The sequence below is a fragment of the Natator depressus genome, chromosome 1 (assembly GCF_965152275.1).
Source record: "Natator depressus isolate rNatDep1 chromosome 1, rNatDep2.hap1, whole genome shotgun sequence".
NCBI lineage: Eukaryota > Metazoa > Chordata > Testudines > Cheloniidae > Natator > Natator depressus.
Window position 1 is genome coordinate 244,867,104 of NC_134234.1, and position 14,836 is coordinate 244,881,939.

At 43.6% G+C, this 14,836-nt stretch overlaps 1 protein-coding gene across 1 annotated transcript in view; it reads right to left on the reverse strand.

The window, feature by feature from the left end:
* The window catches only part of CREB3L2 (cAMP responsive element binding protein 3 like 2), a 127,243-nt gene extending 119,422 nt beyond the window's left edge, over window positions 1–7,821 (reverse strand). The window contains exon 1 of the mRNA XM_074939923.1: window positions 7,332–7,821. Coding sequence (XP_074796024.1) covers window positions 7,332–7,433 — 102 coding nt within the window. The 5' untranslated portion in view covers window positions 7,434–7,821. The remainder of the gene's footprint in view (window positions 1–7,331) is intronic.
* Between the last annotated feature and the right edge of the window lie 7,015 nt (window positions 7,822–14,836).

Below are 14,836 nucleotides of genomic sequence, written 5' to 3' on the forward strand. Positions count from 1 at the left end.
GATGAGTCTTTAGTCAACTCCTTAAGCAGGCAGAGTTAAAACTAAATGTGCAATATGGTGAACTGCACTTTTAAATAAATGTACGAGCCCTCTCAAAATCAAAAGAAAATTAAATAAAAAGTTACATTAATCCAGGATTTTACAGGCATTTAAGACAACACAGTTATGTTTTTCACAGAAGCCATAACTTGGCTACCCTGCCAAAAAAATATATTAAATCAACAAAGCGCACTCCCGGCCCAGGTACACATGCTGTGGAAACATTGAATTTTGCAGTGTGTATGTAAAATTAAGCATCATATCAGATATAATTAATAAATGAAATATAGCCCCAAGTGCCACACATTGAAAAACACAAGCAATCCAAGAAAGCCCATTCAGATGTACTCTTTCTGCAGAAGTCAACAGAATACTAAGCAGATGACAGCCATCAGAGTGTTTGTGAGACAGAGAAAATGAGTCACTGCAAATTCCTGGTGAGATTCATTAGCCTGTAATGGACAATTTATCTGAAGAGATAAGAACAGCTCAAAGTTTCCCCAACTCTTCTTAGGGGACAATTCTGAACTCTGACATCATTGAACCTTAAGTTTGGTTTTATTTTTGTTCAGGTGCATCAAACAAGGAAAGCATGATCAGCCTGTTGAGACTCCAGAGCGGACAATACAATCCTTTGCACATGCAAACTGACTGCATACACCCTACAGGCCCACACTCTGCAGGTGTTCAGAATTTGAAGCATCCATGGCATCAACTGTAGTGTCCTCATGGATTTACATAGCTCATGCAAATGGTATACTGAAGCCTACATTCAGGCCTAAATTTTCAGAAATGGCTAGAGATTTGGACCATTTCAAATTTTTAGATGCCCAACTTGCAGCCCTTTCAAAGCCTCCATTTTCAGAGGGCAAATACTCAGCACTTTCAGAAATCGGGCCCCTCTGAAGTGTCTCAAGTTGAGTACTCAAGAATTCAGATACCCAAATTCACTGGTCACTTCTGAAAATTTAGGCCTAAAATATTTAAGTAAACTATGTCCAACATACCTTCTCCAAATGGCCAAACACACCTCCAATTCAGCTCCCCATGCATCACCTTTAGAACGCTGATGTTCTAGTTCAATACTGATATTAAATCCAGCTGCATTCTGCTGCCATACAGAAGCAGAATCAAGTGATAAATAGGTAAAAAAACAACAAAATTGGGAACGAGATTGCCTCATCGGAATTGGATACGCTTTTGACATTTAAAAAAGTTCTTTACAAGAACCATTTGCCTTTTGACTGCCTTCTAGAAATGGAACAGGTAGTTGGCATTTCACAGAGCATTTCGTCAACAGATTTATCCATCTGTATCAGGACCTGGTATTTGTCACTGAGGCACACAGCCCTGCTGGGGTGGCATCAACTGCAGGTCAGCTTATGCAGACTTGAATTCCAATGTTACACTGTCTTTTGAACAGTTACCTAAAAGGTCTGCTGCCCACCAAGACCTGCATGCAGCTCCTCAGGGCTCTGTTTCAGAGGATGTCACCAACAGATACAGTGGAGCGGGGAGCAGCGTTCCTTATGGTGCTTTAGGCACTGCTGAGATCACCAGCTATGACAAGAAAATAAAAGAAAAAAAAAAAAACACAGAAGCCCCAGGGAGCTGAATCTGGCCATGGGCAATTTAACTACAGTAGAGCCTTGATTTTAAATAGTTGTGTGTTTAAATGTATTTGTACAATTACGCATTGTCTACACAGCTCCAATTAATAATTTGAATCTTGAACTGCTTTGGGGGCGTATGGTTAAAGCATTTTTAACTATATAAAGGCAGCTGTCTCTCAGGCAATATTTCAGTGACAGAAATTTTGTCCTTTTTTATATATCCATACACCACATGTTTGACTGCAGAAGGAAAGTAGATCCTTCCTCCTGTCCATAAGTTTTCCTATCACAGTTTTTTTTATTTTGTCTATCACACATTAATAGAAGATTGAGAGAGGTCTTGAATAGGCACAAAGGCTGTTCACATCTTTCCTAAATGCATACACATGTCTCTCTGCTTAGAGGACAGGATGCCTATTCACAAGGTGGGATACCAGTTTCACTAGCACAGAGGTGTCTGCTGAAGATTGGGATTTATAAGCAGCTTTTATAATGGTGCATGTCCATCTTCTGAGATGGCTCTAATGGGACTGTATTACCAGCTTTTTTACATTTAAAATCACAGCTATGTGCCCAGACAAGAATAGGCAAAACCCAGAGGAAGACTCAATCTGCATGCCATTGGCTGCCAACAAGACAGTGACATGACACTAGCACTTCACTAGGGAACATGGGAGGGTCAGCATATCATTTGAGAGAGAAGTGATCAAGCAAATATATCTGTGGTGTTCATCCCACTAAGCAGACAAACAGCTGAAAGCATGTAAATCTGACAGCCGCAGGTCTACAGGGGCACTACAGACTCCTCACTGTGCACTCCCGTTGCTATTTACGGCCACACCAAGCAAGAAACTTGCAGAAGCAGCTAAGCGAATGAATCCTACAGAATCTCAAATCTGAACCAGGGAAATGCTAATTTTTTTACTCAGTTGAGAAGCTCTATGAAAGGTAGTTGGGGAGTTTGTACTTCATTACAGCAGGCACAATATATTCCGCCACAGAAACTGTACTTTGCAAATAGTGAGGGCGACTGTAGGAATAGATGTTTTTCTTTCCCTGTGAGGGATTACTATGCAAAATATAAATAGTCAATCATACCATCCTCTCTTTTTGAAATAAACCCACTTCATCATTCATACTATTGGTCGCTTTTGTTTCTCCTTCTATTGGTGGCTTCACTCAGAATTCTTCCAAACAAACATATCAATTTCTTGCCTCTGTTTGGGTCCCTTCAGAGGCCTCTTCCTACATGCTCCTAAGAGTCAATGCCTAAGTAGGATTAGTTGCCACACAACAAGCAGAGCACTCTCCATTTAAACACAGCAGACGCAGGAACACTGTTTCTGACCACTGGACCTCCAGAATGTCATTTATTTTGCAAGCTATACACATTTCAAGTAGCCAGTAACTGGATTTGGAAATAGGGTGACCAAAGATAGCAAGTGTGAAAATTTGAGGAGGGGGATAGACGCCTATATAAGAAAAAGCCCTGAATATCAAGACTGTCCCTATAAAATCAGGACATCTAGTCACCCTACTGGGAAAAACACATGTATGTTGGGTGGCCACAATTTCTCACCCAAGCTCTGGACTTTAATTAGGGAAATACTTCTGGCTGACAGTATGAATTAGAATGGCAATTCAACCTTTGTCACCGACGAAGATCCAAACAGTAACTGGAAGTAACATCCCAAACACAGCTATAAAATCCAACAGAATATCCTCAGAGGGGTCCCTTGTTTCAATCAGAACATTTTTTTTTTTTTTTTTTTTTAAAAACAGAGAGCGCGCGAGCATGTGCGCACCCTTCAACAGAACAGTGCAGAGCTTCCTGTCACTAAAGCTCCTACCAGCTCATTAAAGAAATCTAACATAGCTCTGGGGGGAAAGCAATCCTATCTGAAGATATAAATTGTGCAAGGCATAAGAAATTTCAATGACAAAGCAGTTAAACGGGATAGTTAAAGAAAGACAGTTACAGTATGTAACTGACAGCCTGCCTTCTAGTTGCATTAAACTTCGGAACTTGCAACAGGCATGCTTCCTAGGACCCTAAGACCACACTGCCCAGCACACAGCAAGTTAGGCCTTATATGGTTATTCATGTTTCTGCACATAGATTAACACAAGATCTTTGCTGTGATGCCGAATTATGACACTGCACAGTGGCACTATGGTATGTCAGAGTTCACAGATGAAAACCTTTTATTCCCTTTATTTATTTACCTGGGTATATTAGTACTCACAAAAGTGAGGCACAGATAAGACTGCCTAAACTGAGCCAGGCATAGCACAGGTAAATGCTGAGCAAGCTTCCTCATACAGCTCTGCCAGCACACCTCACCTCCAGTAGTCCCTGGAATTACAATCTTGGACTTCTCCTGAGCAGAGATTCACCATTGTCAACTTTTATTACTTTATGCTGTGCACACACATTGGACTTGAATGCACCCTCTCCACCCACACACTTAGGTGAAAATGAGTAATGTTTTCTTGAGATCAGAGGCTAAGGTCTGCAGGCCTGAAAGGCCAGCCCATGCCCACAAAACACCTCCTGCATTAGAGACAAGTAACAGCTGGAGGCCTAACACTGGTTTGGTTGAGGCTGGGTTTTTTTTTTCTTCTTGTTTTGCTTTTTGTTGTTTTTAAGATAGGTGGTAGAAAGAGAGAGAGAGAGAGGTTGGCAAATAGAGTTAAATTTCAGATATTTGTTGGCCCTTTATAGCTATTCCCCCGAGGACTTTGCATCTTTGTTTTTTAAAGGCATAAAATAGCTGCAACAGTAATTTCCCACCATAGAAAGGCGGTTAATATTGGAAACCAGCATGGTAACCTAATGAGTCAGCAGTGTGCCCTTGTTGCCAAGAAGGCCAATGGCATTTTGGGATGTATAAGTAGGGGCATAGCGAGCAGATCGAGGGACGTGATCGTTCCCCTCTATTCGACATTGGTGGGGCCTCATCTGGAGTACTGTGTCCAGTTTTGGGCACCACACTACAAGAAGGATGTGGATAAATTGGAGAGAGTCCAGCGAAGGGCAACAAAAATGATTAGGAGTCTGGAACACATGACTTATGAGGAGAGGCTGAGGGAACTGGGATTGTTTAGTCTGCGGAAGAGAAGAATGAGGGGGGATTTGATAGCTGCTTTCAACTACCTGAGAGATGGTTCCAAAGAGGATGGTTCTAGACTATTCTCAGTGGTAGAAGATGACAGGACAAGGAGTAATGGTCTCAAGTTGCAGTGGGGGAGGTTTAGGTTGGATATTAGGAAAAACTTTTTCACTAGGAGGGTGGTGAAACACTGGAATGCGTTACCTAGGGAGGTGGTAGAATCTCCTTCCTTAGAAGTTTTAAGGTCAGGCTTGACAAAGCCCTGGCTGGGATGATTTAATTGGGGATTGGTCCTGCTTTGAGCAGGGGGTTGGACTAGATGACCTCCTGAGGTCCCTTCCAACCCTGATATTCTATGATTCTATGCTGGGACTCTGCATTTCCATGGAAGAGAAAAAAGAGTTCAGTTAATGATCTTCATCTCTGGTTGCCAGGACTGATAGGAAGTGATCAAACATTCTGCCTTTGCAGGACAAGACAAGAGACCCTTGCGACACAACCACAGCCCCTTTGATATGTTAAGCCCCACTGACGGTCTCCAAAGGGAAAGGAAACCCCAGCCAAAAATAAAGTTGCCATAACTGTTATGGTAGGCAGTGGTGAAGAGTGGGGCTCATGACTTCAGTCCAGAGATTATACAATGTACTTCCAGGGAAGAACAGAGACAAACATGCCTACAGCTTCACCAACAGCTGCTGCCAAAAGCAAGTAAACTGGAATCTGAGGATTCAAGTGCAATTTTAAACTAATCAAAGGCCATGTCCACACCAGGAAAAAAAGATGGGTTAACTAGCACACTAGTACTACCACTATCTTTGTCTACATTAGGATTTTAATACACTAAAATCCCTATGTAAACAAGGTAATTGTAGTTTTAACATGCCAATTAACACACCTCTTTCCCCCCTTAAGACAGACAGCCTATGAGGAAGAACTTACCAGAGGGATCGCTTAACCATGCCATAGGAAAGTCCCTGTAAAGCATTTCACATGCCAGGGTTAGACGCATGTTTATAGTGAGGGTTTCTGTAGCCAGAAGCTATGAACTGTTGCACTGAACAGTTATTTACATGCCTCCCTATCCTATGTCCAAATAAACTTTTTTGTAGTGGTCCAATATATTATTTCACCCACCTTGTCTCTCAAATATCCTAGGACCAACACAGCCACAACTCTGCATCCCAATAAACTAAAAGCCTACTAAACAGAGAGTCAATTCCAAATTCTCAGCTTTACAGCAACTAGTAAAATAAAGTAATCTGCACTATGGTAGAATTCAATCACTTGGTACACTAAACACACAAACCAATTTTTCTTCAATATTTTGTAGAATTCAGTCAAAGGTTGGCCCATTTCCACCCAACAAGAGTTTGTCAGCCACTATAAAAAATTAAGATCTTCAGTAGAATATACTTTTTCCTCTGACCTGGCTATGGAAGACTGCATAGTATTCTGCATTGTTTGCCTGGAGGAACTTCATTTCTCCCCTTTCCCGTGATGCCCTGGGAAAACCCACTTTTGGCCTTATTTTGGGTGAAGTGGCTTTTTTTGCACACTGCAGTAAATCATACATCTGGCTGCAGCTGTGCCTTTGATAACAATTAGTGCATTTTTCAGATGAGGATGAAGTGTTCTTTCTCTCCTTATACCCCCAATCCACCACAAAAATCTTCTAGGAGGTAGGGCTCCAACTCCCTTTCAGGCATAACCTCTAATGATGGTGGTAGACTGCAGAAACACAGGAACCAGTTCCTCAGAATTTCAAAGTCTTGGATTTCATCCAATTGCAGAATAAACCCACTATGGTAAAGTCCTGAAGTCTGTTATTTTCTTACTGATGCTTTAAGTTAAACCTTTACAAACCTCTTAAATTTACACGGGGGGGGGGGGGGAGGAAGAGGAGGAATGCAAACTACAAAAAGTTACACACCCATGGCTGCCGCTACAGTTTAAATGAAATATGAAATTTCAGTCATTTTTAAAATAGCTTAGGATCCAACAGCACCTTAATGCACTCTAAGGGTTCTCTCTGTATGCTCACAGTCACTCTCATTTGGAAGGATGTGAAGAAATGAAAATGCATTTCAGTAATGTCCTGGTTACATCTATTTTTCTAGTTACCACCCCAATTAAAATTCCAAACACGAGACTCCCTCCCCCCGTCATTATTAATTGTAAAGCCATTTTAGGGCTTCCCCCAAATACATAACCCAAATGGGGCCCAGCTCTACCCTGGGTTTCTTCAGCCACCCAGCTGGAATGACAAAGAAAAGCTAGGCTTAAAGGGAAGGAAAAGGGTATGACTCATACTTTTCAGGCACATTCATAATTTCATAAAGAAGACTTCTGAACACCTCCTACACCGAGTATTCACAAGAACTCCTGATAACACAGCAGCTTAACTCCAGGCAGATGGGTGCTAGCCCAACTCCTGCTCCTCCACCCCCAAAGAGAGGGGCTGTCCCCCACATTAGAATTACTGCACACCCTCCCGCTTTGACAAGACGAACACACGTTAGTGTCCGTACAGAAGACAGACAAACAGCCCAACACTGCTGTTTCTCACCGTATTGTTTAGCAGGGAATCGGAGTCCACCAGTTCTGACAGCTCACTCAGCTTTCGATCCCAGTGCAACAGGTTCTGCTCCCCATTTTCCAATACTTCCATGATCAATTAGAACCACAATAAAGCCAAGGGAGATAGGGTATGTGTATTTGGGCACACTTCACTATTGGTACTCTGCTCACACACAGCAGCCTTATTCCATATGACCAAAGCTCTCCTTCTCCTCACTCTCTTTGTACTTAATACTCCCTCAAACGCTATAGCTATATCAATTTAAGTTGAGACAAATTTCTAGAACAAGCCCTACTCTCCTTTCTCCAGTGCTTAGAGCTGCAATACCCGTATTGTTTGCACACAGCTGATCTGCATTAGAATGTGTGTGTGTTTAATAGGTAGTGAGTTTCCTCTATCAGCTGGAGACCCTCCCCACAGCTGCTCAGAGTCGAGACTCAGACTGACACCAGCAGCCTTTCTTCCCCACCCGCTTCAGATGCTGGCTCCCCCTCCATGAAAACTGCCAATCACTGAAGGGAAGCTGGCTGGTTTCAAAGACTCTGCCCAATCAGAATTAAGGAACTAGCCTCCGGACTGCACTATTTCCCACACCTCTCCAGCTGTGGAATGTGGGCGGGGGTTCCCTGGCCTGCTTCCACCAGGGGGGAGGCCCCTCCCATGCCCCACCGTGGCCTATGGATTTGCTTTCCTTTGGCCAATAGAACCTGCCCCCACCCTCCCAGCCGCGCCGCTGGCCCAGCAAAACTGTGGGACTGACAGTTGCGTTAGCCAATGCAATAGCGACAAGAATACAGCCTGGGGAAAGCCCCGCCCGCGCTTGAGAAGCGAAAATCAAAACAGTGAGTGCAGTGAGAATACACACAGCTGGGGAAACAGGCGGGCTAGAGGCCTTCCCCGGACCTGGCAGTTCTGTGTCTCATTCCGCAGTTAGCCTAAAGCCATCTTACAACACACAAGAGTTTGCTGTGCGCTTCCATGAGGCACTTGCAATCTCCTTCCAGTTGTCACAACTATTTTGCTCTGAAAGGCTAGGTTGAAACTGTTTATGTAGTCCCAATCCCTTGCTCTGATTGGTTGCCCTGTCTTCTAATCTGCCAGGTACTGGCACAGGTCACACTGGGATTACTCACGTGCTTAAAACTAAGCACATGCTTTAGTGCTGTGCTGGGTCGGGACCGGCAGGGTGCTCTGCACTTTGTAAGATAGAACCCTAAATCCCAGATTTGCTATAAGTTTTTAAACATTCAAATGATGTGAAATTACATTTCACAGGGTGACTGGCCCCTTTAAGAGGACATGGGCCAGCCCCACCTGTGTCTGATCAGCTGAGGCTATGGGGCTAGATGTCAAGTGATAGACTGAAGAGCACTTGGCTCTTATAAAGGCCAGCAAGTGGTCAATTGGGCTGGAGAACTATTATGAGGGTTTGTTGCAGAAGCTGAACTAGTGGAAAGAACTTGGCTATTTAGAGACTCTTAAGCAAACATGCCAGAGAGCGAGCACTGCAGGGACTAGGTAGACTCTTACAGTTGGGTCAAGGACCCAGAGGGGCTAAGAAAGGTGAGGGCAAAGCCTTTGGGGAATTGTGGCTCCATGCCAGGCAGAGGAGCTACTTTACTTTGCTTATGTTTTCTGTTTAACCAATAAATTGTGCTTTGAGATAATAGCCTAAAACAGACTCTAGTGTGTGGCATTGATTGCTCCTGGGCCAGTGAGTTGGTCCACCAGCATACAACTGGAGCTGGTCAAAAAGTTTCTGATGAAACAGTCTCCCAGTGGAAAAATACTGAGTCAGCTAAATTAGATTTTTCTGTGGAAAGGTACTGATTTCATAACATTTAAGGGGAAGTTACAACTTTGTTATAATATAATTTATAAAGTAATGTAAAAGTCAAAACACTTCAAAAAGATAGTTTCAAGATTTCTAAAATAAAATATTTCAAACATTTCATGTTGTGGGAAATCTAGACTTTTCATTCAGCTGTGGAATGGCAAGTTTTGAAATGCCAAAGTTTGCTGCAGAGCAGAGATGCCATTTCTAACCAGCTCTACAGGCAAACTAGTTCATAGTATTTGCCTTTGTGTACAGGGCCCTTTGTCACTGTGTCTGTTCTACTCCTGAGGGAATTATGCACCTGTGCAGCATTCATATCTGCCTGCAGATATTTTTTTCTCTGCAGAAAAATACATTCTATTGGAGAGGTGTTGCAATTACACTGTTTGCCCAGCAGGGGCTGCTGTGGTGCCAAAAGAGAAGGTGGCCTGCCACAGAGAGGGAGAGACCATAGGCTGCTTTTTCTCACAGTATCCTGCTTGTGGGGCCAGGTGAGGGGGGGATGGCGTATATATGGGGGATGGATGGAGCGAGGCATATTGGGCTGCTGAGGGGAGTCATGTAGACTGGGGTTCAGAAAGGCTACTGACGGGGACAGACTGGGGTGGTGGCACAGGAACTAATGGGGCAACAGCATTGAGCCAGGAGCTGAATGGGAGGGGGTGCAGGGACATATGAGGAGAGGAGGAGGGGATGCTGGGAAAGACAGGGACTGGACAGATATTCCTGACTGAATGGGAGAGGCTAGGGGTCAGCCAGGGTCTGCACGGTCGAGGCTCCCCAACTTGCTAACAATTCCCCCCAAAAAACCTGTTCCATACTTCTCCCCTCCCTCTCGCAACCACCCTTCAAGTTCACTCCCACCAATTACTTCCCTCTCCCTCAGCTCCTCCATTACCTCTGACTCCCCCAAGCCTTTGCCCTGTTTCTGAGGGGTGTGGGAAATAAGTTTCTGTATTGTAGTTTAAATGAATTATTACTCAAAGTTCTGTATTAATGTGTCTAGTAAGGAATCTATTTGTCAAAAACATTTCCTGAACATTTTTTGTTGTCCGCGTTGTTACAGGTATTACTTGCTGACAGGTATTTTGAAATAAATTACCAACATAATTAAAATTGGCATGATTATATTGTTGTTTTGACAAATAAAATATGCAGAATTTTAAAATATTGTGTGCAGAATTCCCCACCCCCCGGAGTACTACTCCTCCTTAACCCCAGCCATTAGAGATGCCAACCTCATCTGTCAGCTTCTCATACACATGGTCTGAGGCTTTCTTCCACACAAAACATCCTCTCTGCGCTGATCCATAAGCCCTCTGCCCGCCCATTTCCCTCCTCCACAGCCCACCCTCTGCCATGAAGTCTATAAGAAATTAGATAATTAATGTTTGCTAGGTTGAGGGCATGAAGCACTTTGATTTTTTTTTAAATCATAAATGTGTGTATATATAACCTGCTTACATGTTATTGTATCCCTCCCCTGACACCTTTCATGTGTCACTCATCTTCAGTTGCAAACTGGTCAGGTCAGTGATTGTCTTTGCATTTGTACAGTACCAAACACAATGTGGCCTGATCCTCATGAGTTTCTGTGTGCTACTGCCCTATAAATATGAAATATAGAAATACACTGTCCTGTAGCACTTCAATTACCCCCACCTTGTATACTAACTTTAACTCCTGTCATGCAGCAGCAGCTGGTACTTCTGCTAAACTTACATCTCTAGACTTAAAGATCCCTGCCTTTCTCTTCCCTTCTCTCGTGCACACACCCCTGGGTGGTATTTTATAATTGATGTCATGAACCTAAATTTTCACTGTCACCCAAACGCAAAATGGCTTAAGGCATGAACTGAAGAGTGTTTGCAGTAACAAACCAATAAATTACTTTTCTTCCTGTCAGAGATCCTTATGGGCAATTATGCCCCAGGATCTCCCACATTCATACTCCACCCAGCAAATAGCACTGGGAGGGGAAGAAGGAAAACAAATAAATTAAGTTTAAGAATGAGAGCAACCTTTACATTAACGGATGACTGTTTATTTAGGCATACTGTCTTGGCTGTTAGCTTAGTGATTTACCTCAGAGCACAGCTGACGTTTTCTGCATTTAATAGCAAAAGCAAATACTGTTGCATGAGAGAAAAGGAGAGTGGTGAATGAATGGTGGGTGAATTGTAAATCCCTGGAATATAAAACATAGGTCCTGTACATCAGGAGGGAGTTCTGTGACATAAGCAACTACACAGAGCAGTGACAAGTTAAACTGTTTCAGAGGGGTTGCCATGTTAGTCTGTATCAGCAAAAACAATGAGGAGTCCTTGTGGCACCTTAGAGACTAACAAATTTATTTGAGCATAAGCTCTTGTGGGCTAAAACCCACTTCCTCAGGTGCATGGAGTGGAAAATACAGTAGGAGGTATAAATACAGTTAAACTATGAAGTTTTGGTGATATCGTATGAAAAACAAAAGGGATCTGAAGTAGAGGTCAAAGTGGAGGCAGTTTGTTTTACAGCACTGGTAATAATAGGAAGTAGTCTTCCTCTAGGGCAAAGGTGGTAGAGACTGAGTCATTGGCATCTGACAATTGTTCTGTGGCCTGCATGAAGTTCATTGATTATTTCAATCCTATTTATTGATCCTAGTTGGTAGCCGGAGAGAGGCCAAGAACTGAATGAGCCTAGCAGTTGAACTAACTCCCCAGAACAAAGCTGAAGCACAATAAGAGGGGACATATGGGTGAATTTGCACTGCCACTGCTTGTACCATACCTGTCCTGTGGGCAGAACATCAGAGAACTATGTTCTATAGCAGGGGTCAGCAACCTGTCAGAAGTGGTGCGCCAAGTCTTCATTTATTCACTCTAATTTAAGGTTTCGCGTGCCAGTAATACATTTTAACGTTTTTAGATGGTCTCTTTCTATAAGTCTATAATATAGAACTAAACTATTGTTGTATGTAAAGTAAATAAGGTTTTTAAAAATGTTTAAGAAACTTCATTTAAAATTAAATTAAAATGCAGAGCCCCCCCAGACCGGTGGCCAGGACCTGGGCAGTGTGAGTGCCACTGAAAATCATCTCGTGTGCCATAGGTTGCCTACCCCTGTTCTATAGGGAATATTTCTGCACTGGCCTAGAGATTGAGTCATAGAATTTAGAGATGGATTAGATTATCCAATCTGTCATTTTTCACCAAAATTATTTCACTTTTTAAAAAGTGAAAGTAGGACACTATAAAATGAGCAACTTTTCAATTGCCCATTATCAACAGATTACACAGCAAGTGAAGCCTAGAACAAAAATGGCTATTGTGTCAGATGTTGATACCAAATGTTTCTAATTAAATGATATCTACTATTTAACAGCAACTAGGCATGCAATTATTTGCTCATTAGTGTACACTTAGCCCAGCAGTTTTCAACCTGAGGGTCCACAGACTGTCTAAGGGGTCCACACAAGGTTGTCATTACCATAGAACAGTGTCTTTCAACCTGGGTGTCTGCAGACTAAGATTTCCAAAGGGGTCCGCACCTCCATTTGAAATATTTTAGGGGACCGCAAATGAAAAAAGATTGAAAACCACTGCCTTAGCCTATCAACGTATAGAAATTAAGAATTTTCTGACAGAAGTAGAGAAAAACATCTGACTCAGTATTTAGTCTAAATCATATTTCTGTATCCATCTGTCTCATTTTATACTTAGAGTATAAGCCCAATGGGGCAAGGACTGTCTTTCTGTTGTATTTGTACAGCACCTAGCACAATGGGATCCCTGGGTGGTGTTCTCGGCATGATGATAATACAAAAATAATAAAGCACATTTCAGTCATGTAAAGATTAAGTTGAATTAGCTGCACAAAAACTGAAATGCTAGGTGGAGCAGTGGATTAGTTATTCACTAGCCTCTTATTTCTGTAGGCTCAGGTCTAAGGGTATGTCTACACTACGAAATTAGGTCGAATTTATAGAAGTTGGTTTTTTAGAAATTGGTTTTATATATTCGAGTGTGTGTGTCCCCACAGAAAATGCTCTAAGTGCATTAAGTGCATTAACTCAGCGGAGTGCTTCCACAGTACCGAGGCTAGAGTCGACTTCCGGAGTGTTGCACTGTGGGTAGCTATACCACAGTTCCCACAGTCTCCGCTGCCCATTGGAATTCTGGGTTGAGATCCCAATGCCTGATGGGGCTAAAACATTGTCGCGGGTGGTTCTGGGTACATATCATCAGGCCCCCGTTTCCTCCCTCCTTCCGTGAAAGCAGCAGCAGACAATCGTTTCGCGCCTTTTTTCTTGAGTTACCTGTGCAGACGCCATACCTCGGCAAGCATGGAGCCCACTCAGGTAACCGTCACCATATGTTTCCTGGGTGCTGGCAGACGTGGTACTGCATTGCTACACAGCAGCAGCAACCCATTGCCTTGTGGCAGCAGACAGTACAAAAGGACTGGTAGCCGTCATCGTCATGTCCGAGGTGCTCCTGGCCACGTTGGCCAGGAGCGCCTGGGCAGATATGGGTGCAGGGACTACATTAGAAGTGACTTGACCAGGTCATTCTCTTTAGTCCTGCAGTCAGTCCTATTGAACCATCTTATGGTGAGCAGGCAGACGATATGGATTGCTAGCAGTCCTATTGTACCATCTTCTGCCGGGCAGGCAAGAGATGAGGATGGCTAGCAGTCCTATTGTACCATCTTCTGCTGAGCAGCCATGAGATGTGGATGGCTTGCAGTCCTTCTGCACTGTCTGCTGCCAGCCAAAGATGTAAAAGATAGATGGAGTGGATCAAAACAAGAAATAGACCAGATTTGTTTTGTAGTCATTTGCTTCCCCCCTTCCCGCGTCTAGGGGACTGATTCCTCTAGGTCACACTGCAGTCACTCACAGAGAAGGTGCAGCGAGGTAAATCTAGCCATGTATCAATCAGAGGCCAGACCAACCTGCTTGTTCCAATAAGAACAATTACTTAGGTGCACCATTTCTTATTGGAACCCTCCGTGAAGACCTGCCTGAAATACTCCTTGATGTAAAGCCACCCCCTTTGTTGATTTTAATTCCCTGTAAGCCAACACTGTAAGCCATGTTGTCAGTTGCCCCTCCCTCCGTCAGAGCAACGGCAGACAATCGTTCCGCGCCTTTTTTCTGTGCGGACGCCATACCAAGGCAAGCATGGAGGCCGCTCAGCCCACTTGGGCAATTAGGAGCACATTAAACACCACACGCATTATCCAGCAGTATATGCAGCACCAGAACCTGGCAGAGCGATACCGGGTGAGCAGGCGACGTCAGCGCGGTCACGTGAGTGATCAGGACATGGACACAGATTTCTCTGAAAGCATGGGCCCTGCCAATGCATGCATCATGGTGCTAATGGGGCAGGTTCATGCAGTGGAACGCCGATTCTGGGCTCAGGAAACAAGCACAGACTGGTGGGACCGCATAGTGTTGCAGGTCTGGGACGATTCCCAGTGGCTGCAAAACTTTCGCATGCGTAAGGGCACTTTCATGGAACTTTGTGACTTGCTTTCCCCTGCCCTGAAGCGCATGAATACCAAGATGAGAGCAGCCCTCACAGTTGAGAAGCGAGTGGCGATAGCCCTGTGGAAGCTTGCAACGCCAGACAGCTACCGGTCAGTTGGGAATCAATTTGGAGTG